The 22453-nt window shown below is 50.9% G+C and overlaps 1 protein-coding gene across 4 annotated transcripts in view; it reads left to right on the top strand.

The window, feature by feature from the left end:
* Positions 1-22453, top strand: part of LOC132004568 (multidrug and toxin extrusion protein 1-like) — a 53728-nt gene that overhangs the window by 16171 nt on the left and 15104 nt on the right. For 2 of the 4 annotated variants that reach the window (XM_059381121.1, XM_059381124.1), the window contains exons 1-12: positions 2411-2762; positions 8196-8297; positions 8965-9033; positions 9914-10062; positions 10928-10970; positions 12127-12171; positions 15219-15316; positions 15635-15732; positions 15841-15954; positions 16039-16106; positions 20394-20502; positions 20626-20701. In XM_059381121.1, the coding sequence (XP_059237104.1) occupies positions 2514-2762; positions 8196-8297; positions 8965-9033; positions 9914-10062; positions 10928-10970; positions 12127-12171; positions 15219-15316; positions 15635-15732; positions 15841-15954; positions 16039-16106; positions 20394-20502; positions 20626-20701 (1220 nt within the window). In that variant the 5' untranslated portion in view covers positions 2411-2513. Of the gene's footprint in view, positions 1-2410; positions 2763-8195; positions 8298-8964; positions 9034-9913; positions 10063-10927; positions 10971-12126; positions 12172-15218; positions 15317-15634; positions 15733-15840; positions 15955-16038; positions 16107-20393; positions 20503-20625; positions 20702-22453 lie in introns of those variants that run through there. The other 2 variants (XM_059381122.1, XM_059381123.1) reach the window with 1 other exon arrangement.

The following is a 22453-nucleotide window of genomic DNA, read 5'->3' as shown; positions in this document are numbered from 1 at the left end:
GCTCTCTGCTCAGCAGGGAGCCCGATGTGGGACTCGATCCCAGGACCCTGAGATCATGACCTGAGCCGAAGGCAGCGGCCTAACCCACTGAGCCACCCAGGCACCCCTTATTTATTTATTTGACAGAGAGAGATAACAGGTAGGCAGAGAGGCAGACAGAGAGAGGGGGAAGCAGGCTCCCTGCTGAGCAGAGAGCCCCATGCGGGGCTGGATCTCAGGGGATCGTGACCTGAGCCGAAAGCAGAGGCTTAACCCACTGAGCCACCCAGGCGCCCCTGGTGTTACCAATTTAAAAGACTGATACTATCTGTTAAGAACTTGCATGTAGCAACTTGTTAAACCTTGTTACTTACTCTGTTAGCTTTCTTTCCCATTTGGATTTTTTTATTTATTTGGATTGTGTGTAATTGTAATTTCAAGATCTTACTTCTTTTTCCTAATATTTAAATATTGCATTTGTTATATGTATAATTGCATTGGCCAGAACTCCAGAAGGCTGTTCAAGTCAAGAATAGCAATGATTGGAGATCTAGTGCCCAGCCTAGGGCTTTTGTCTGGTGGGGACTCACACCTCCTCCTCCACTCCCTACATGAAATTCTGGTGGGTCTATTAGCAGTTACAGTGGTGACATTTGGAAGCTTTTGGGTTTGTAAGTGGACAGCTAAGAGATAATTCTTGAGATGTTTTTGGTGCAAAAAGGTGATTGCATTATAGCATGGGGACAGGACCCGTGGACAGAAAAGAGTGGCACTGGTTTTGTGAAGTGTTAAAAAAATACTTTTTAATTAATGGGGCTTAGGAATAGCATAAGTTTCTAAGGAACTGGAAAGCAAGGCTTTCGGGACCTTGAAGGGCTAGCTGCTAGCTGCTAAGATAAAGTCACTTTTAGTCTTTAATAAAACAGAAACCTTAAGGCAGGAAGGCAGCCATGAATTCCTTGAGGAAGGTCACACTCTATAAATTTCAGGTATTTATCAGTGGGATGCAAGCTGGAAGAAGATTTAATTTAAGCTACATTTGTCTTGCCTTTGTTTCCCTCATCACTAGCACCCAGGCCTTTTGGGACAGAGCTGAGTGCAGGGTGCCCTCCAGCGAAACATTCCACCCTATTCCCCTACCCAGGATGATTGTTTCAAAGTGAGCAAGAAACCTACATATGAAACCTACAAACATAAGTTTCCTCTCTGTTTTTTTTTTTTTTTTTGTCTGTTTCCATTTAGAAAAGGGAGGGTCTTATTACCTGGTTTAGGAGGTGGAAAAGAAAGGGGTGAGTGTTGCTGAAGGTCACCCTGCCCCCTCCAGGCAAAGAAAGGTTGCCTACAGAGAAAAATATGAAACTGGGGAGAGAATAAAAAAACGAGGGGAGGACGAGGAGAGTGGAAGGGGGCGCGAGGGAGAACGCGTAAGATCTTACTTTAAAATCCCGGAGTCCAAACTTTCTAGTTATGTGAGCCCCCAAAGTTGAATCACTTATTACAACCAAAGGCATTTCGACTATTAGGGAAATCATCCTGTCATAGGGACTAACTTCTGCTAGGCAATTACTGTTTAGCAGGCTGAAAACCGAGGGGTCCACCTTCACAAGCTTACTGAGTCCTCACCCAAACCAGTGATGGACAGGCCATTTCAGTTTTACAAAGGAGGGAACTGAGGCTTTGGGAGGCAAGCAAGTTGCTCTGCTCTGCGGGTGGCAGGTGTCTCCCGAGTCGGAGTTTGTTAACGCTCACAAACTTTTGTTCCACCACTTCAGGCTGATGGGTAAATAAACAAAGAGGCCGGAGTACCCGCATAGTTCTATTTGGAAAACGTGGGCTTGTTGCTCTATTTTAGTAGATACTAAGTTTTTCAATACAGTTGGTGGGCGAGGAGGAGTACGCATGTCCCAAACGCAGCTTCAAAAAGCGCGTGTTGAAGCGCACTGCGCTGAGCGAGTCCCACCAAAGCTCAGGTGCCCGAGATGCAGGCGAGCGCCCAGCCCGCGCCCCTGGCCGACAGCCCTGGCGAAGTGAGAACTCCAGGCTCTTCTTTGCCACACGTTTCACAACCTGAAGCCCTCGGCGCAAGGCCCAAGACACGGGCAAACCGTGGCATCCGAGGCTCGGAGGCTCCAGGCGCCCAAAACGCTTTCCGTCTGGTCCCAGACCTTGTGCAACCTCTTGGGTTCCCAGTCCGGGAGTATGTAGGCCTCTGCGAGACCCGCGGGCGTCCACGCTCGTGCGGAGATGCAAGGGATGCGCCCAAGGTCGCGGCCGGACAGGCGGCACGCCCGGCTGGGCCCTGGGCTGCTGGCGGGCTCGCAATGCTAGGCAGGCGGCCCGGGGCGGGGACTGGGGCGGGGGCGGCCCTGAGTCCTCCCAGAGGCCGCCTCTGCGCTCCCCAAACACAGAGCGCAGAGGTGGCCCTGTGCTCTTTCAGAGGCCGCCTCTGCGCCCCTCAAACGCAGAGCGCAGAGGTGGTCCTGTGCCCTTTCACAGGCCCCTTCTGCGCTCCCCAAAGGCAGAGCGCCAGGCGCATGGAGGCTGTAGAGGAGCCCGGGCCGGGAGGCCAGGGGGCCGATCTGGGAGGTCAGGGGCCCGGGCCGGGAGGTCAGGGGGCCGGTCCGGGAGGCCAGGGACTCGGGCCCGGAGGTCAGGGGGCCGGCCCCGAGAGCCCCGGGCCGGGAAGCCAGGAGGCCGACCCCGAGAGCCCCGGGCCGCGCTGCCCGCTGCTGTCCGGCTTCCGAGAGGAGCTACGAGCGCTCCTGCTTCTGGCGGGCCCCGCGGTGAGTAAGGCGGCGTCGGTGGGAGGTCGGCCCCGCGCGTCGGGGACCCGGGACGCGCGTGTGGTCCCGGGTGACCGGGGAGTGGGGGTAGGGAATGAGTGAGCTGGCGGCCGGCGGGCGGGCGCTGGGGGACGCGGTGTCCAGAGAGAGCCCGGCGGGCCCGCGTCCGGGTGCCGCGTGCGGCACTCTGCACCCTCGCCGGGGTGGACCGCCGGGCGCTGCTGGCACACTTGGCACAGCGCGCGCCTCTGGCACCCGCCCGGACGTGGGGAGCCCCCAGGTAGCCGGCACCTGCTCGCCTCCAGGCTCTCCCGGGCGCATTCTCGGGGTGCAGACTCCATCAAGCAAACAAGTTCGTGGAACCGTTTGACATTGTTTGAGAACTAGCTGTCGAGTTGGGACTTCAGGTAGCTAAATTCACCCAAGACAGGGTAATTAAATTAGCCATTTAGTAATTAGTGATTAAACTACATTAGTAATTTAGTAATTAAGCTAAATTATCCTCCGTGAGGCAGGGAGGAAGGGGGTGAAATTGTCTGTTCTGGATCAAGATCTCAAAAACCTTCAGAGTTACTCAGACTCTGCAGAAGGAAACCAGAGGCATCCTTTTCTGCCCCATACTCTCCTCCCCTTAGTGAGTTTATTTTTTAAAAAATTCTTTATGTGGTTCTCTTTGAGGTTGAGGTTTCTTCCCATCATTAGGTTAGGGGTTTTTCTGCATTATCTAGTTGAAAGTTATGTGGGTTTTAAAAACCACAAGAAATAGAATCCTGTCCCTGTTTTCCTGACCGTTCGGGTGGTTTTCGAGTCAGCGGAGTGTGTCATTTCATTGGACAAGAAGAGTCCGTTGTGGTTTTAAGGGATAAGTTTTGGGCTGCTGCATAGATATTACGAACCCGTGAAGGTTAAGATGGGCTGGTGCGTGTTCCTGGCGCGTTGGCACCACTGTTGGTGGGATCGTGTGATACCTGCTGTGCTGTTCTGGGACCAAGAGAAATGCCAGGGAGAAAGCCAGAAAATGAAAATCCATCCACCAAAAAGGTGTTTGTGAAGCTCTCTTGCAAAATGGAAAGAATGCATGGTTTGGAATCTCCATTCTCCATACCTGGGGACCAGTTCCCTGCTTTGATCTCAGAAGGCAGGTTAAGAAACAGCTGTGTGACCTTGAGTAATTCCCTGTCCCTACACTGTTATAGCCTCTGCTTTTCCATCCATAAACTGAGGCTCATAATCCTTGCCCAGATTTCTCTCACTGAGCCGCTGTGAGAAAGTTCTCTCCATAAGACTGTTACTGATGTAGTAAAACAACAAACAGCACAAGGCAGCTTCCTGAGACCCCGCCTCTCCTGGGACCAGTCCTTTCTCTCTGCAGGTCTCCGAAGTAACCTGGTCCCCTTGATGCAGGAGACCTTCTAGGTCTCCAAGGATGGGCACCAGCCTGACATGCTTGGTCCTTTAATGTCGTGCGTATACAGCGTAAAGATGTATGGGACTGTGTTAGTTATGAATGTAATTAATATTTGTCCTTGTAGGAAAAAAAACTAGAAGACCCAGGCAACCGAAGGAAAAACGCCACTGAGATAATTTGGGAATGCATTTTCCTTCCAGTCCTTTGAGAGTGGGTTTGTATGTGATGGCTTTACCGAGTGATGCCCTAGAGTTCTGGCATCTGGTCAGTTTCTTGTGAATTATATATGGAGCCCCTCTTGTTCTGGTCCTAGAGTTCTGGCATCTGGTCAGTTTCTTGTGAATTATATATGGAGCCCCTCTTGGTCTTTCTACAGCTTGGTTTCCATCTGCTGTGAGCGTTCTATTTCCTGAGGGGCTTGAAGGGAGAGGAGATAGTTGCTTCCTTCTTCTGTGCTAAGTGTCCCATACTCTGCTTTCCAAGGATCTACCATCAATTAGGTGGGATTCCTGGTCTGAATTTCCTGTCTCTGATTTTGTCTCTGCCACTCACGATCTGCTTTCCAGGCCTCTCGTGTGAACATGGACCCTTGAGGATCTGAGATAGGCTTCAGGCTCAGGTGTTCGGACTTCCCTTACCCCTCTCCCATTGCGCTTTTGGTGAGGCCTGTAGAGAGAATATTCCTAACACAAGGGAGAGTGGTGCATATCAGAACACATGTCACTGTGTTTTAATTGTGGTGCAGAAAACGTATTTGTGTGAGAGAGAGACGTAGCTGTAGTACCTAGGCTTGGGCATTTCAGTCATGCTTCCTTCTGGTGGTTAGGATTGTATCTTTTTTTTTTCTTTTTAAAGATTCTATTTATTTGACAGACAGAGATCACAAGTAGGCAGAGAAAGCAGGCAGAGAAAGAGAGGGGGAAGCAGGCTCCCTGCCGAGCAGAGAACCCGATGCGGGGCTTGATCCCAGGACCCTGGGATCATGACCTGAGCAGAAGGCAGAGGCTTTAACCCACTGAGCCCCCCTCCCCTTTTTAAAGTGTTTTACCTTTATCGCGAGACTAGGTCAGAGTCCTGAAAATAATCCCAGAGAGGGATGGCACTCTGTCCAGGAGCATGGGCTGTGCGCTGCATTGCCAAGGATGGAAATGGTGTGGAATAGCTTGGGTCCAAACCAAGAGAGTTCGTTTCCATCTGTGTGCAGAAAGGACTGCCTGAGAGGGAGCTGGAGAGCCTTCTAGGGCTGCAGGGCAGGAGGACCAGAGCCAGCCCCACAGGGTGAGGGGCGGCTGGATAACGGTCTCCAAGAACAAGAGGCATTTCAAAGGCTGATGGGCGTGGGGGCAGGTGGGCGGGGGACACCAGGGGATCCTCACCTCCCCTCTGCCATCCATGCTCCATGCCTGGACCATGGCAGCCTCCCTCTGCCCTCTGCCTTTAGCTAGGCGCCCTAAATGCTCCACGTGGAGCCAGCCACCAAAGTCCTCTTCAGAGGGGATGTGCATGTGAGCTTGTCACCCTCTTTTGTTGGTCTCGTGAGGTCCTATGGGGTTTGGCTCCTGTCAGGAGTTTGTCTGGTTCCTGGTGGTCCTTCCCCTCAGCCTTGTCTCAGACCCCACACCTTCCTGCTGCTCTGTTTCCTCTGCCTGGAACATCATTCTGCCTGGATGGACAGCCCACCTTCCTCCTGCCTGTTCACCATTCAGGTGTCTGTGGAACTTCATTTCTTCCAGAACCTTCTCTGACTCCCAGGTTGTGCTCTTGGAGCTCCTGTCATCTTTGCAGTGCCTATCTCCTGGGTAACTGGCCGTGTTATCTCATGTTGAGCCTCTTCCCCTGTGCTAGGGGGTGTCCCACGAGGGTAGGAATGGAGTGACAGCATTCCTTGTGCTTCTGTCCATGTCCCCAGTGCTTGGCGTGTGGTTTGTGCTCCAAAGATGTTGACCCTTGTTGATCATCTGTAAGTCAAGTGACTTGGGTCCCAGTTGTCCCTCTGTGATGAACCTCTGTGTGCTTTGGGGCTTCCTGGGTTTTCTCCTGTGTCAGTGATGAGGCTGTACCCCATGACCTTGCAGCTCCTTCCAATGTTAACCTTTCAATACCAGGAGTGAGCTTTCAGGCATCCACGGGAAGGGGCAAAACCAGGGCTTCTGGCATGGTGCTCACATAGCGAGCACACTGGGCAGGCTTCTAGCCATTGCCTCTATGTCATCCGGCCCTGGGGAGCTCCCTTCCAAAGCCTGCAGGTGTCAAGACTTTTGGTTATACTGCCAGGGTAAAAACACGAGCGGGGCTTCAGTGGCGGGAAGAAACAGAGACACGATCTCAGTCTGATGATTTCATTTGTGCATTTGACTACAGCTAGCCCCTGACAGTGAGGCTGTTGCTGAGACAGCCATCCGTGAGCCACGCGGGGGGAACAGAATTGCCTAATTCCTCAGGCACAGCAGCAGGCCCCATGATGGGTCTCATCCTTGACTGGGTGTGTGGATGCGGTGGGCGTGGGGGTGTTGAAAGGTAGATCCCACAGCCCCAAAGATGTCTGGGATGTCACTTGAGCTAGGGCGGGGCATTGATGGGCTGAGCAATGTCCCCAGGGGCCCCTCCTGTACGGGAACCACAGTGCGATGGCCAAGAGCCCACCCAAAGAGCTTGAAACCAGGATTTGAGAACAGGGACTCCCAGCTAGCGAGCAGAGGCGTCTGTTTCCCTTGAAGGAGTCAGGAATTAAAGGGATTCTCATCCCACAATTTCCAGAACCAGCTGATCTTCCGATTGAAGAACCCCATTCTTTTAAAGGTTTTATTTATTTATTTGACAGGCAGAGATCACAAGTAGGCAGAGAGGCAGGCAGAGAGAGAGGGGGAAGCAGGCTCCCCGCCGAACAGAGAGCCTGACGCGGGTCTTGATCCCAGGACTCTGGGATCATGACCACAGCCGAAGACAGAGCCATTAACCCACTGAGCCACCTAGGCGCCCTTCTTGCTGACTTTTTTTTTTTTTTAAAGGAAAATCTTTTTTTTTTTTTTTTTTAAGATTTTATTTATGTATTTGACAGAGAGAGCTCACAAGCAGGCAGAGAGGCAGGCAGAGAGAGGAGGAAGCAGGCTCCCCGCTGAGCAGAGAGCCCGATGTGGGGCTCGATCCCAGGACCCTGGGATCATGACCTGAGCAGAAGGCAGAGGCTTTAACCCACTGAGCCACCCAGGCGCCCCTTCTTGCTGACTTTTGAAGGTTGTATTCCCTCTAGGCCTCCTTGGGAATTTGAGATAATGAGGGGGTTATCCCAGAAGGCAGCCTCTGAGAATTCTCTGAGAATTTCAGAGAAAATAGGTCTGTGATCTCCGGCCTGAGAATCGAAAGCGTGAAAAATCAACTCAGAAAACGGGGAAGTTCTCAAAGATTTGATACTGATCGCAACTGCAAATAAACTCTTTAATATCCTTCAAGAAAGCTACCAGAAGTTGTACATTTGCCTGTGAAAGATGGCAGAGGCTCACTGATGGCAGAATTTCTTTACTTTTTTTTTTTTTAAGGTTTTATTCATTTGACAGAGATCACAAGTAGGCAGAGAGGTAGGCAGAGGGAGAGAGGAGGAAGCAGGCTGCCTGCTGAGCACAGCCCCTAATGCGGGGCTCGATCCCAGGACCCTGAGATCATGACCTGAGCCAAAGGCAGAGGCTTTAACCCACTGAGCTACTCAGGAGCCCCTACTTTTTTTTTTAAGTTTTATTTATTTACTTGAGAGCAAGTGAGTGCTAGTGGGAGGGACAAAGGGAGAGAGAGAATCTCGAGCAGATTATACTAAGCACAGAGCCTGACTCAGGACTCCATCTCACGACCCTGAGATCACAACCTGAGCCGAAACCAAGAAAGGGATGCTTAACCAGCTGCACCACCCAGCCACCCCGTTTCTTTACTTCTGACTAGAGTTGATTTTGGGGGGCACCCCGCCAGCACCTCATGCCCTTCTCCCTCTGTGATGGTTGGGACTCACCTGCGGCTCCTTTTCTGTCTCTTCCAAGTTCTTGGCACAGTTGATGGTGTTTCTGATCAGTTTCATAAGCTCCGTGTTCTGTGGCCACCTGGGGAAGCTGGAGCTGGACGCAGTCACCCTTGCGATCGCGGTATGTATGGGACTTCCTAACACGCCTTTCTGAAAGCTGTCCTTATGGGTTTCTTCTTGCTGCTTCCCATCCTTTAATGGCTTAAACCAGCACAGTTCATTATCTTATGGTCCTGGAGGTCAGATGTCTCAAATGGGCTTTGCTGGGCTAAAAACAAGGTGTTGACTGGGCTGTCCCCTTTTTTCTGTTTGCAACTCTAATTCTCCTTTGTCATGTAACTTCACATTTTCCCGGGATCTGGGGGTTAAGACCGGACATCTCTGGAGGGCTGTTGTTCATTCTCCCAGATCAGTGAATTTGTAATTCATGGAGCTCTGGTTCCTGTCCCCACTTCCTATCTCCATGATATAGAACTGGAAGGTGAAATCCTGGTGTCCAAACCTAAAATTGGGAGGAACCCCAAATTGAGGATCAAAATGCCCAGGACTTACAGAAGGAAAGGGCTTGGTAATAACCTCTGGCTGAGACTTTTTCTTCTCTCTCCAAACTTGTGCCAGTCCTTTAGTGGGCCCAGGGTGTTTGTGCAAGGGCTCCAGGGGAGGGACAGGGCTAGGTCGGCTGACTTGGGAGGGTTGCCCGAGGCACACAGCAGCCTCTGATCTGGGTGGACAGAGAAATCACCTTCCTGCCTCCCTTTTACCCTGCATGGACATCTGTTTCTTTCCAGGTTATCAATGTCGCTGGTGTCTCCGTGGGCTTTGGCTTATCTTCTGCTTGTGACACCCTCATGTCCCAGGTAAACGGAAACCACAGGTGACCCTGCAAGTAACTCTTGACACGTGGTGGCAGGGCCCCACTGGCAGGAAGAAGGGTTTCGTGCACAGAGGGAGGGACTCCCAGACAGCAAGTCCTCCATTCTGCTTTCCACTGCCTGCTTTCTTGGAAATGTGGCCAGGTGTTTGCGGGCTTGGGAAGCCGTATTTATCCTTTGACCGCATAGGGGACACTGTGTATAAGTCCCAGTACTAACCACATCCCTGAGTTTGACACTGTCCCACGCTTCTCAAACTTGAGTGCCCACCTGAGCTACCTTGGAGTGGTGGGTGGGGGCTTCCCACCAGTGGCCTGCTGGTAAATGTTGAATGTCCAGGTCTTGGGCGGGAGGAGGGAAATGTCCTGACCTGCATGGTTTGCTCGTTGCGGTGGCAGGAGGAGCTACTTTCTCTGGAGCCGGTCTCAGGCTGCCACATAGACGTCACTGAATGTGGGCCTGGGAGAGACATGCACAGTTTGGCTTCTGGAAGCCCTTGGAAGCTCAGAGTTTCTGCTCTGAGCTTGGGGGATAGGCAGCAGGATACTGCATCTCTAAGAGGTTTCCAGCTGACCAGTAGATCATTAGGATCTCATGGGGATCTTTCAAGAATGACTTCTCTCTGCGGCCCCACCTCGCGGGTGTTAAATCCTGACTTGTCTTTGGTGGGACCATGGCATCGGGGTTTTCAGAAGGCCCTCCAGGTCATTCCAAAGGGCAGCCAAGTCTGAGACCACGAAACCCTAAGGAGTGTGGCAAAGTCTTAGGACCATCTTTATGGATCCCAATTGCAGGCCTTTGCGGGGCCAGGGGTGTGGGGGGTACCCTTCCTCTGCTAACGGGTTTGTTTTGACTGTGCCCCTAGACATACGGGAGCCAGAATCTGAAGCACGTCGGGGTCATCCTGCAAAGGGGGACCCTGGTGCTCCTTCTCTGCTGCTTCCCCTGCTGGGCCCTCTTCCTCAACACCCAGCAGATCCTGCTGCTCTTCCGGCAGGACCCGACTGTGTCCAGGTCAGGCGGGCCGGCTCCGTGGTGGGGTTGGGTCCCTCTGGGCAGAAAAATGGACCTGTCCTAGTTTAGCCTCTGGGAATTACAGAGGCCACACACTGAGAAGGGGAGGTCCAAGGATTCCCCCAGCTGGCTTCCACCAGGCCGTGTTGCTGTCCACACCTGGCACCCAGGGTCTACACTGGTCCTCACTTGAGTTGACTTCAGGGTAAAAAGTTGGGAGCAAAACAAGACTTGCAAACATTCTCCACTTGACATAGTAGTTTGTGGCATTTGTTCATGGTTTTGTGGTTCTTGACCTTGGCTGATATTGCAAGTCACCTGGGTATTTGAAAAACCCATCCATACCTGGTCCCCCTCCCCTTCTTAGCATTCTGTTTTAACCAGCCTTGGGGGGGGGGGCAGTGTGAGCATCAGTGTCTTTAAAAGTTCCCCTAGAGTGTTCTAATCTGCTGCCAAGTTTGAGGTCTGCTGGTTTAGTTCAAATAAGTTCTTGTCCTCGACCAGTGGCTGTGAACCTGGGGACGTTTGGCAATGTTGGGAGGTACTTCTGGTTGCCAGAACTGGTATGGGGAGAAGCCAGAGAGAATATAAAACCTCTTTCAAAGCACAGTAGAGAATTCTCTGGCCATTGTACTGAGTTTGAAAAACCCTTTCCTAGGCTTAAAGATTTGGAAGAACCAAGAGAGGTCATCTGGGATCTAAGCTGATAAGGTCTATGTGTCCATTTCCACATTCTTGCTAGCACGATAAACCCATTAATTCGGGAAGAGCCAAGAATGGGAAAGGCGGTGTTAGTTAGCTTAGCCTCCCTACCCTGGCCTTGGAATGGAGACCTCTGCCACCTTTTTCTCTTTTCATCATATAGGCTTACCCAGGACTACGTCATGACCTTCATTCCAGCTCTTCCTGTAAGTCCAAGGGTTACAAGGCCCCCTTCTTGAGGTTCACTGGTAGAAGGCAGCTGGGACACCTGGGAGCTCAGTGTGTTGGGTCAGTCTGGGTCAGTCCTAGGGGATTTGCACACATGACTTTGGCTCTTTCAAGAAGCATGGCTTTAATTATGTCCCTGAAAGACACGGACGTCTGTCCTTCAAGAAACACCTGGGTCAAAGCAAGTCCAAGGGGCCCTATCCTGAACTCTTAGAGCCGGAGGGACCTTTCGGAATCATCCACGGAAAGGAGTTCAGTCTTTTTTTTTTTTTTTTTTTTTGGTGTGGTGGTAAATTCTTCCCTGTGTTGAGCCCTCAGGGCCTGCCTCCGAACTTCGAGGTTTGTTTCCCCTCATGGTATGTGATCACATAGACCCCTTAGTGTGCGACCTTAGACACAATAACGTGTGGTCTGTGACAGAGTTCCTTTTATTCAGCTGGGTGGTAAGCCTGTCTTTGCTTTGCATGTGGTCATAAAACAGAACACAGACTGGCTGGCTCTAACAACAGACATTGATATTTCTCACACTGGTGGAAGTGGGCAAGTCCAAAGTCAAGGTGTGGCCAGGTTGGTGTTCTCGGAGACCTCCCTCCGTGGCTTGTAGATGGCCTCCTTCTTGCTGCCTCTTCTCACAGGTGTTCCCCTGAGCAGGGGCAGCCCTGGGGCCCACCTAATGGCCTCATTTTAACTTACATATTTATTTATTTTACTTCTTATTTTTCACTTTTTAAAGATTTTCTGTTTACTCATGAGGGACAGAGAAATAGAGGGAAGGGGGGAGGCAGAAGCAGAGGGAGAAGCAGGCTTCCCACTGAGCAGGGACCCCGATGCGGGACTCAATCCCAGGACCCTGGGATCATGACCTGAGCCGAAGGCAGAGGCTTAACCCACTGAGCCACCCAGGCGCCCCTGTGGTCTTGAATTTATCCTGAAGTCTTTAGTGCTTAATATTCTTTAACTGTTCCCCTTGGAACACCCTGGGCCCAGACACCTTGGCTGCCACCCCCATCCCCTCCTGTCACGGCGTGTCTCTGTGGCTCCATGTGGGAGCCGGGGGCAGCCAAGCTGTGGTTCCCACCTCACACCTGCGTGGCAAGGCCAAAATGTTAATCTTCATCTCTTTTTCTCTCGCAGGCAACCTTTCTTTATATGTTACAAGTGAAATATTTACTCAACCAGGTAATACAGACTCTTTGCTCTCCTTGGTGGGGGAGCTCATGGGAGTTCATGCAGTTGGGGAGGGGTTGCCCTAAAATACTCAGGAACCCTCGAAGTCCGTTTCCCTGTGTTGAAGGTGCAGGACTTTGGTGTGGAGAGGTTTATGAGGTGAAATCAAGGAAAGTATACGTTATTGTTGGCTCTGGAAAAAATCTTATCCGATTCCCCCTTGGAAATATTGTCATTGACAGGATAGGGTTAGCACTGGAGCTGTCTTTGGCTCCCTAGAAGTGACGGTGTGTGGCTGTGCGGCCTATAGAGGGCGCCTGTCGGGCTCCAATGTTGTTCAGCTCCAATCTGTCCAAAGGGCCCCACAACTCCTCAGTGGGACATGAAGGCCCACCTTGTAATTATACCTCATGTTGGTCAGACCTCCACATGACTAGCAGCAACAGTCAAAGACCGGGGCCGGGACGTATGGATTTGCGACGCCATGGTCCTGGGACCATGGACTTGATTCCAGATGGTCCAGGTAAATGAGGGTATCTGGCAGTGGGTCATGGCCATGGAAGCAGGCTCTCCAGGATGCATGGAGGGGCCAAAGCAGGGAAGAGAGAAGGGAGGTGGTTTTCCAGCTGTTAAGTGTTCTTAAACGTAAGAGCTCCCCCTGTGAAGGAAACATTTCAAATCTTCATTAGTGTCTGTAAAGAGGCAGAAGACTCCATGTCTGGTGTCAGCCTGTAACCTTGTCCGAACCCACGTAGAGGCCTCAGCCTGCTCAGGACCTCCTTTGTATCCGATGGTCTCCCAGCAAATGCGGGGGCTTCTGACCACAGGCTCAGTTTGGTCCAGTGAGAAGACTGGGAGTGACGACCCCTCTCTCCGATCCTTGGAGGGACAGGGAGAGACCTAGAAGGAGGAGCCCGGAGCCGAGAAGGGCCAGGAGGCATTTACTGGGCTTTGGAGAGCATGCAGAGCTCCCAAGGCATCCGAGTCACTGAGGAGTTGGAGTGCCGAGACCACGACCACGGTAGAGGGACACAGTGGAGGACAGAGCCAGGGAGGTGGGTTGGCCTGGGCTCAGCGCATGGGGCTCTGTGTTTGTTCCCTGCTGAGGATATTTCAGTTGGTGGAAACCAGTGGATTGGTGGAGGAGGAGAGGGGAGTTACAGACATGGTCCAGACAAAAGATGCCGTGGGTCTCTAACAAGAAGGCATGTCCTGTGGAACCAACGGAAGTCCTATGTTGGGATATTTCCTATAAGATGAAATGACTCTTGGCTAAAGGGACCGGCAGGAGAGCCAAGAGTTGGGTGTAACCCAGCTTCCATCCTGGGGCAAAGCAGCTGGGCTGGGGACAATGTTAACAGTGTTGGGGAGGCTGGGAAGAGCCCTAGATGAAACCAGGGGGCTGCTTAGACTTTCAGTGGGGAGGGTTAGAGAAGGTGACCCCGCCAGCTTCCACTGACCACCTGCGGGAAGCTGTCTCTTGGATGTTTTCGGTTTCCATCTGTGTGTCCACAGCTCCCACATTTCCAGCTCGAGCCACCAGTCTTGCCCGCTGACCGTGGGAGGCCTGTGCACATAGCGCCCTTGACCTTCTCATCCCCCAGGCCTGCCTCTCCACTTGCCTGCCTTCCCTCCTAGTTAGTGGCCTCCAACATCTTTTCTTCGGGTAACCTGGCCTCATGTGGCACTCCATCCTTTCCTTCACTCTCACAGCCCATCAGGGACGGTCCTGTAGGTCCTGCCTCTCCCCTCCTTACCCCCCGCCCCCCACTTCGGTTCCTCTCTTCTCCTCCTCCTTCCTTCTGTGATAACTGCAGGGGCCTCTTCCCAAACCTCCTTCCCTGGGCCAACCCCATACCATGCTGCTTCCTTTACTTTCTACCTGAAAGGTAGGTGTGGTCACCTGCCTCCTTTGCTAAAAACTAAGCAGGTCACCTGATAAAAGTTGGTGACCCATAGTAGTGGTTGGCCACGATCCTTGCCTTGGTCCCGGAGCCCGGGACTACTGAGACCACTAGAGACAAACACGCAGCAGGACAGAGTCGTGGCAGCCATAGCGGAGGTCAGAGAAGTGTGGTTCTCACTCAACAGAGGGAAAAGAGAGCTATGATTCTGAAGAGTAGAGTTCAGGAGCAATCCAAGGGAAGCCATGTTTTGGTGGGCTCCGAGCAAAGCAGGAAAGGGTCTGCCCTGCCAAGTGGACCTAACTAAGACCTCTCTTCCTTGGGGAGCTCAGCTGCAGATGGCCGTGTCCAGAAACCCATGAGAAGCCAGCCCCGCTGAGATGGAAATCGGGGCTTCTTTTTGTGTGTTTGAGAGTGACTTCAATCCCCCAGGCAGCTGAGGGATCTTTGAGGTCTACTGAGATGACTTCAAACAGCCAAATGTCCTGTGCTCTGGGATTTTTAGAGAGCCAGGTTTCTTAGAGAAAAAGCATTCAGAGAAGGGGCCAAGGTGACCTGTTTGCAGCCGGAGAAACAGCACCTCCTGTCATGGTCACCGCTGGCTTCCTGGTGTCCGAGGTTCTGTCCCGATGCTTGGTGGCTGGGTCGGTACGTCCCCAGCCTGTGTGTGTCGTTTTCCCCTTCTGCTGGAAGTCTTCGATTGAGATGCCGGATAGCCTGGAATTTTCTGCCCTGTACTTGCAAGCAGAGCAGGTGTGATGGAGTGCTTCCCACATTCTAGGTTTGGGAGGTCATCCTAGGTTTTCTTACATCATCGAACTGCCATTTGGTCAAGAAAGCGCTGAGCTCTCACGCACCATCCAGTGCTGAACGTGACTTGTTTATACTCCGTCCCTGTCAGTCCTTGCACTCTGGAAGGCCAACCGATTTGTCTCCTGGCCTCGTTTTCACCTGCCTGCCTGCCAGTGGCCAGAGCTCCGTGTTTCCTGGCCCTGGAAGAAGGGTATAGGAGGCAGGCAGGTAGGAACAGTGAGGATGGGCATCCAGTTACGTCCTTGGGGCATGCCTGCAGCAGCCCTCCCTGCCTGTGTATTTGGGGACGAAGTGGCAGTCCCGCTCCTTGGTCTCCAGCATGGGGTGTGGTCTCTCTTTCAGGGAATCGTAGTACCCCAGGTCCTAACCGGAGTAGCAGCCAACCTTGTCAATGCCCTCCTCAACTATCTCTTTCTTCATCAGCTGCATTTTGGGGTGATGTGAGTGCAACTGATTCTTGGGACGGGGGAAGGAATGACCTTGGGATGGGGGGAAGGAGTGACCTGGGGACTGGGGGAAGGAATGACCTTGGGACGGGGAAGGAATGTCTGTGTGGCTTTTCCAGGGCAGGATGGTGGGAGGGGTGGAAACCTAGACCTGGTCAACGTGTCTTTGTGTGGTCCCCTCCCTGGGCCACTCTGGAATACATTCTCCGGACAGTGAGGCTGCCCCAGAAAGAAGACACATTCGGGGCATACATAGGGGTCCCAGCAGCATGGAGGACGGGCACCTCCCCTCACTGGGACTGTTCTTTCCAGGGGGTCGGCACTGGCAAATACCATTTCCCAGTTCACCCTGGCACTCCTCCTTTTCTTCTACATCCTTGGGAGGAACCTGCACCAAGCTACCTGGGGAGGTAAAGACCGACGTTTGCGTTCCAGGTTGGACACGGGTTTTGTCTTGGGTTGAGGCCTGACCCAGCCACCTGTGTGTCATTAATAGGTCTATGTCCCCACTGTTACAGGGTGGTCCCGTGAGTGTTTGGAGGACTGGGCCTCCTTTTTCAGCCTGGCTATCCCCGGGATGCTCATGCTGTGCATGGAGTGGTGGGCCTACGAGATCGGGAGCTTACTGAGCGGTCAGTGTGGGGGCAGGTGGTGATGGCTGGTGTGAACACGGGGTCCTGTCTGGAAGTGTGGTGTCAGCTGCTTCTCTCTACCAGGTATCCTCGGCATGGTAGAGCTGGGAGCCCAGTCTGTCCTGTATGAACTGACCGTCATTTTGTACATGGTGAGTGTCTGGGAGCCGGGCATGGGGAGAGGTGCTAGATGTTTCCCTTGAACAGAGTCTGAAGAACAAGTATTATTATTCCTCCCATGAGTAATTTTTGTTTATTTACTTATTCATTCATTCATTCATTCATTCATTTGACAGGGAAAGACCTAGTGAGAGAGGGAACACAAGCAGGGGGAGTGGGAGAGGGAGAAGCAGGCTTCTTGCCGACCAGGGAGCCTGATGCAGAGCTTGATCCCAAGACCCCGGGATCATGACCTGAGCCAAAGGCAGACGCGTAACGACTGAGCCACTCAGGCGCCCCACAGTAATTTATAGACTGATTCAGGAAAATAAAATTTCATCCCAGAGCCTGGGAGGGTCCATTTGGAATGATGGGGTCTTCCTTGGGAGCTATGGAAAGTTGGGAAGAATGAGATGCTCAGGGCTGGTCAGGCATGTCCTTTATTACCACACTTGCCAAACATGATGTATGTTTTCCATTTGTCACTATTCAAATGCCCAGGGTGGGGTACAGGTGGGGGCCTGAAGGACGATGGCGCTAGGTGCGTGGCAAGAAGAGCCTAGCTCCTGTGGGTCCCCGAGCTCCCCTGCTGCCTGGGTCTGAGGTTTCAGACCCCTCATGGGTTAGACCCTAAAGACATGAAAGCAGGGTCTCCAACAGATAAGCCACACCAAAGCCCCCAGCAGCATTGTTCACAATAGCCAAAAGGTGGCACCAACCCAAGTGTCCATCAAGAGATGGACAGAGAGGGGCGCCAGGGTGGCTCAGTGGGTTAAAGCCTCTGCCTTCGGCTGCGGCCGTGATCCCAGGGTCCTGGAATCGAGCCCCGCATCGGGCTTTCTGCTCTCTGGGGAGCCTGCTTCCCCCTCTCTTTCTGCCTGCCTCTCTGCCTACTTGTGATCTCTATCTGTCAAATAAGTAAATAAAATCTTAAAAAAAAAAAAAAGAAAAAGAGATGGACAGAGAAGCACACTGTGGTCTGTCCGTACAATGGACTATTACTCAGCCTTGGAAAGGAAATATCTTCATGTGCTAGAGACGAATCCCAGTTATTAGAGGCTTTCCTTTGACTTTGTTTTAAAAAAGATTTTGTTTTAAAATTGAAAACAGCAACTAGAAATTCTGAAGGGTTTTCTTCTCTAGCCCAGTCCCTTAGAAAGGGAGAATTATAATGTGGAAGGGACTGGAGACAGCACACTAATGCTTAGCACCCCCACCCCCCGCCCCACCTTGGGTCTGGTTATGTTTAAGAATTATGTAAAATATGTATTTACTTTTTTTTAAAAAAGATGTATCTGTTTGAGAGAGAGAGAGCACGCGTGCGCACACGCAGGCACGCACTTGAGGGGGAGGGGCAGAGGGAGAGGAAGAGACACTCTTTTTTTTTTTTAAAGATTTTATTTATTTATTTGACAGACAGATCACAAGTAGGCAGAGAGGCAGACAGAGAGAGAGGAGGAAGCAGGCTCCCTGCTGAGCAGAGAGTCCGATGTGGGGCTTGATCCCAGGACCCTGGGATCGTGACCTGAGCTGAAGGCAGAGGCTTTAACCCATTGAGCCACCCAGGTGCCCCAGGAAGAGACACTCTTAAGCAGACTCCCCGCTGAGCATGGAGCAGGACTCCGGGCTTGATCTCACGACCTTGAGATCAGACCTGAGCTGAAACCAAGAGTCGGATGCCTAACTGACTATGCCACCCAGATGCCCCCATATCTCCCATTTTTTTTTTAAAGAATAAATCTCCCAAAGAACTCTGATTTTTGTTTTTCTTTTATTCTATGTTTGGCGGAATTTCTAAACCTGTATTCACCACTTCAACTCTTGATATTTTATTTATATTTTTAAATTTTAGTAAGTTCTGTAAGTATATCCAAATCAAAATGCATACCGATGTCTCCTTACATGTATAATTTTTAAACCCATTTCTTACTGCAGAATTAAATATTCCATGCTTTAGAACAAAGTATCTTTACATCTTACCTTAAAATAAATTCCTAAAAGTGAAACTTAATTACAGTTTTATGTCTTTTGCATATATTGCCATATGCTTTCCAAAGCTTACAAGAATTTACCCTTGTATTTCTCTAATCGAAACAAGAGTTTGTATCCTTTACTCCTCCTGTTCCCCAGCTGTTTACATTTTGGCCTGTTTCCTCACTTTATTGATCAATCTGTGTATCTACCCATCACCTCCACAACCTGTATTCCAATACCACCCATTGTTCTGATAATGTCCTTTAAAACTACTTTTCTTCTGGAACTAAAGTGTTATGCTTTTCTAAAAAAATGAATGAACTTGAGAAAGAGCGTTTGATCGGGGAGGAGAGGGGAGAAGGAGAAGCAGACTCCCTGCTGAGTAGTGAGCCTGATGTGGGATTTGATCCCAGCTTCCTGGGATCATGACCTGAGCGGAAGGCAGATGCTTAACCCACTGAGCTGCCCAATTGCTCCCTCTTTAAAAAAAAAAATGTATTTATTTGAGAGTGTGCAGATGTGGGTGCAAAGACAAGTGAAAGTGGGGAGATAGATACAGAGGGAGAGAATGTTGCAGACTCCTCACTGAGCGTAGAGCCCAATGCTCTATCCCATGACCCAAGATGAGGACCCTGAGACTGTGATCTCACCCAAAACCGAGAGTCGGAGCTCAACTGACTGAGCCCCCCGCTCAACTGACTGAGCCCCCCAGATGCCCCTAAAGGGTTAGGCTTCCTTAATCTTCTTTAATCTAGAGCAGATCCCCAGCCTTCCTTTGTCTTTCTCGACCTTGACCTTTTGAAGAACAGAGGCACTTTATACAGACTTCCCCTCAATGCGCGGAGGTGACACTTCCTTGTGAATGGTTTCCGAGTCTGCATTTTTGGCAGGAATACAACAGAAGTATCGCTGTGTGCTTCTTGCATGTTCTGTCCGGTGACCTGGATTTGTTCCACGATGGGTGATACTAACTCATTTCGTGGTTAAGGTATTGTCGGCTCTTTCCCTTGGTAGTTAATACATGATCAGTGGGAGAGCTGTGTGTCTGCTCCCACTAGTGAGTTTCCGGTGTGTACTCAGTCTCGCAGGTCTCCGGTGTTCCTCACTCTGAGATTTCTGCCATCCTACCCCTCGGTCAGTCTGTACAGGAGGCAAAATTCATGTTCTAATGGTTGATGACTTTTTTTTTTTTAACCTAATCCTGCTTTCACCAGGGGTAAAATTGTAGGTATTAGTAATGACTAATTTTTATTGAAGAGCTACTACATGTGAGGCCTTGTCCTAAGCAGCTAGCATATATGGACTCCTCCCATCCCCACAGTAACCCTACAAGCTAGGCTCTGTTACAGGATCCCATTCACAGCAAGCAACTGAGGGCAAGAGAGGGTGAGTAACTCACTCGGGGTCGCCCAGCAGATAAATGTCTGCATCAGGACTTGAACCCAGGCACGTGGCTTCAGAAATACCCATTCCTTGGGGCTCCTGGGTGGCTCAGTGGGTTAAAGCCTCTGACTTCGGCTCGGGTCATGATCCCAGGGTCCTGGGATCGAGCCCTACATCGGGCTCTCTGCTCAGCAAGGAGTCTGCTTCCTTCTCTCTCTCTGCCTGCCTCTCTGCCTACTTGTGATCTCTGTCAAATAAATAAATAAAATCTTAAAAAAAAAAAAAAAAGGAAATACCCATTCCTAACCACTGTGGCATCCTGGCCTTCCTGGGTCTGCTTTAACACCACTCTTAATCCTGTCCTTCCCCGACACCCCCCACAAAAGGGTAGCCTGCTCTCAGCTTGGTATGCGTCTTTCTGTTTTCTTAAGTTCCTTTTCACCTAAGATTTGGGGGAAGGTGGAAGGGCACCTGTTTAGGATTCTGTTTTCTAAACTTTTTTTTTTAAAGACTTTATTTATTTATTAGAGAGAGTGAGCAAGATAGAGCACCAGTGGGGGTAGGAGCAGACTCCCTGCTGAGCAGCGAGCCCCATGTGGGACTCGATGACAGGACTCCGGGATCACGACCTGAGCGGAAGACAGCCGCTTAGCCCACTGAGCCACCCAGTTGCCCCTGTCTTCTAAACTTGATCCGTTGTTGGTCTCTCAGACTTAGCTTGGGCTCCTGGCGGTCCCCCCTCCCACATGAGGAAGGAGGAACATAAGCCTCCATTGCATACTTTAAAAGCCCCGTAAGTGACACCTCTGTCCTGGAGAAGGTTCACAGTTGGGCTCAGAATGGACTCTGGAGGCAGGGCTGCCTCTCTGCTCCTTGCTTGCTCTTTTCCTTGTCATTACTGTATGTTTCCTTTTGTATTTCAGATACCTTCAGGCTTCAGTGTGGCTGCCAGCGTCCGGGTGGGGAACGCACTGGGCGCGGGAAACATCCAGCAAGCCAAGAAGTCATCGGCTGTCTCCCTGCTGGTCACAGGTGCTTAGAGTCTCCCATCAGTGACTCACCTGAACATGGGTCTTTGCACGGGAAGCCCAGCTGCCCAGTTCCCGACAGCCTTCCCTTCTCACTGCGCTGTCTCTCTACCATTTTTACCTCCAGGACTCTTTGCTGTAACTTTCTGTGTCCTGATGTTAAGCTGTAAGGATCTCGTGGGGTATATTTTCACTACCGACCGGTGAGTGTGGAGGTTTTCTTGAAATGTGAAATCTGCAGTAAAAAAATGGTTGGGTAGATGCCTTCCTGGGAGAGCTGCCTCGCAGAGGGTCTCTGAGCCATTTGCAAGATCAGAAACCCGCTGCCGTATACCTGGGAAGAATGGGTCCGCTCTGGGAGCTAATTTATCATCCAGAATCTTCTGATAGATGCTGCTGGTGTTTGGGATGTGCATGTATTTTGTTTTATTTATTTAGTTTTAAAGATTTTATTTATTTATTTGACACAGAGAGAGAGATCACAAGTAGGCAGAGAGGCAGGCAGAGAGAGGGGGAAGCAGTCTCCCTGCTAAGCAGAGAGCCTGACATGGGGCTCTATCCCAGGACCCTGAGATCGTGACCTGGGCTGAAGGCAGAGGCTAAACCCACAGAGCCACTCAGGTGTCCCGATATGCGTGTATTTTAAAGATTTTATTTATTTATTTGAGAGAGAGAGAGATCACACAGGGAGAGGGAGAAGCAGACTCGTTGCTGAGCAGGGAGCCCGATGTGGGGCTTGATCTCAGGACCTGAGATTATGACCTGAGGTGAAGGCAGATGCTTAACAGACTGAGTCATTCAGGCGCCCCAGAATATGTATGTATTTTAAAGAAGGAAACTCCTTTTGGGTCCCATCGATTACATTTCCAGTTAAATATTCTGTTCCCAGGGACATGCATCATTTTGGTATCTCAGAATCTGCCCAAGTGCCTGGTTTGGACGAGTTGGGTCATATACTCGTCAGTTCAAATTGAAGTTAAAATCCTCCTAATGAATCATCTCAAAAAAAGTCACATTTTCAGACTGATCACTGAGAATTCTTGCAATGAATGGATTGGCTCTGTGGTTCTTGGGTTCTGTTGGGTTGGTTGTGGTGTGTTTTGACTACATGGATATATGGGAAGGATAATTCTGATTTAGGATTTTTTTTAACATTTTATTTATATATTTGAGAGAGAATTAGAGAGATCATGAGTGCAGGGGGGGGGGGGGGGTGGGGCGGGTGGAGGGTAAGGGAGAAGCAGGCTCCCAGCTGAGCAGGGAGCCCAATTCGGGGTTTGATCCCAGGACCCTAGGATCATGTCCTGAGCCAAAGGCAGATGCTTAACTTACTGAGCCCCTCAGGAACCCCTGATTTGGGATTCTTTTTTTTTTTTAAGATTTTATTTATTTATTTGACAGAGAGATCACAGTAGGAGAGAGGAAGGGAAGAGATCACAGAGAGAGGGGAAGGGAAGAAATCACAGAGAGAGAGGAAGGGAAGCAGGCCCACTGCTGAGCAGAGAGCCTGATGTGGGACTCGATCCCAGGACCCTGAGATCATGACCTGAGCCGAAGGCAGCGGCTTAACCCACTGAGCCACCCAGGTGCCCCTGATTTGGGATTCTTTCATCAGCAATTACAAAATGCAAAATTGACTTTTCCTTCATGGATTTAAAAAGCAGATGGTGGACAGGCCTGCTGTTCCCAGTTCATTCTTTGGGTATTTGTCTGTTGACTTTTTTTTTAAATTTTAAGATATATTTATTTATTTGAGAGAGAGAGAGAGAACGAGCGGGAAGGGCAGAGGGAGAGGGCGTGAGACTCTCAAAAAGACTTCACGCTCAGCACGGAGTCCCAACACAGAGCTCGACCTCACAACTCTGAGATCATGACCGGAGCCAAAACAAGAATCGGACTCTTAATTGACTGAGCCATCCAGGCGCCCCTGTCTTTTGCCTTCTGATCTTGGGTTG

The sequence above is a fragment of the Mustela nigripes genome, chromosome 16 (assembly GCF_022355385.1).
Source record: "Mustela nigripes isolate SB6536 chromosome 16, MUSNIG.SB6536, whole genome shotgun sequence".
Classification (NCBI taxonomy): domain Eukaryota; kingdom Metazoa; phylum Chordata; class Mammalia; order Carnivora; family Mustelidae; genus Mustela; species Mustela nigripes.
This window is presented reverse-complemented; position numbering and strand designations above follow the sequence as displayed.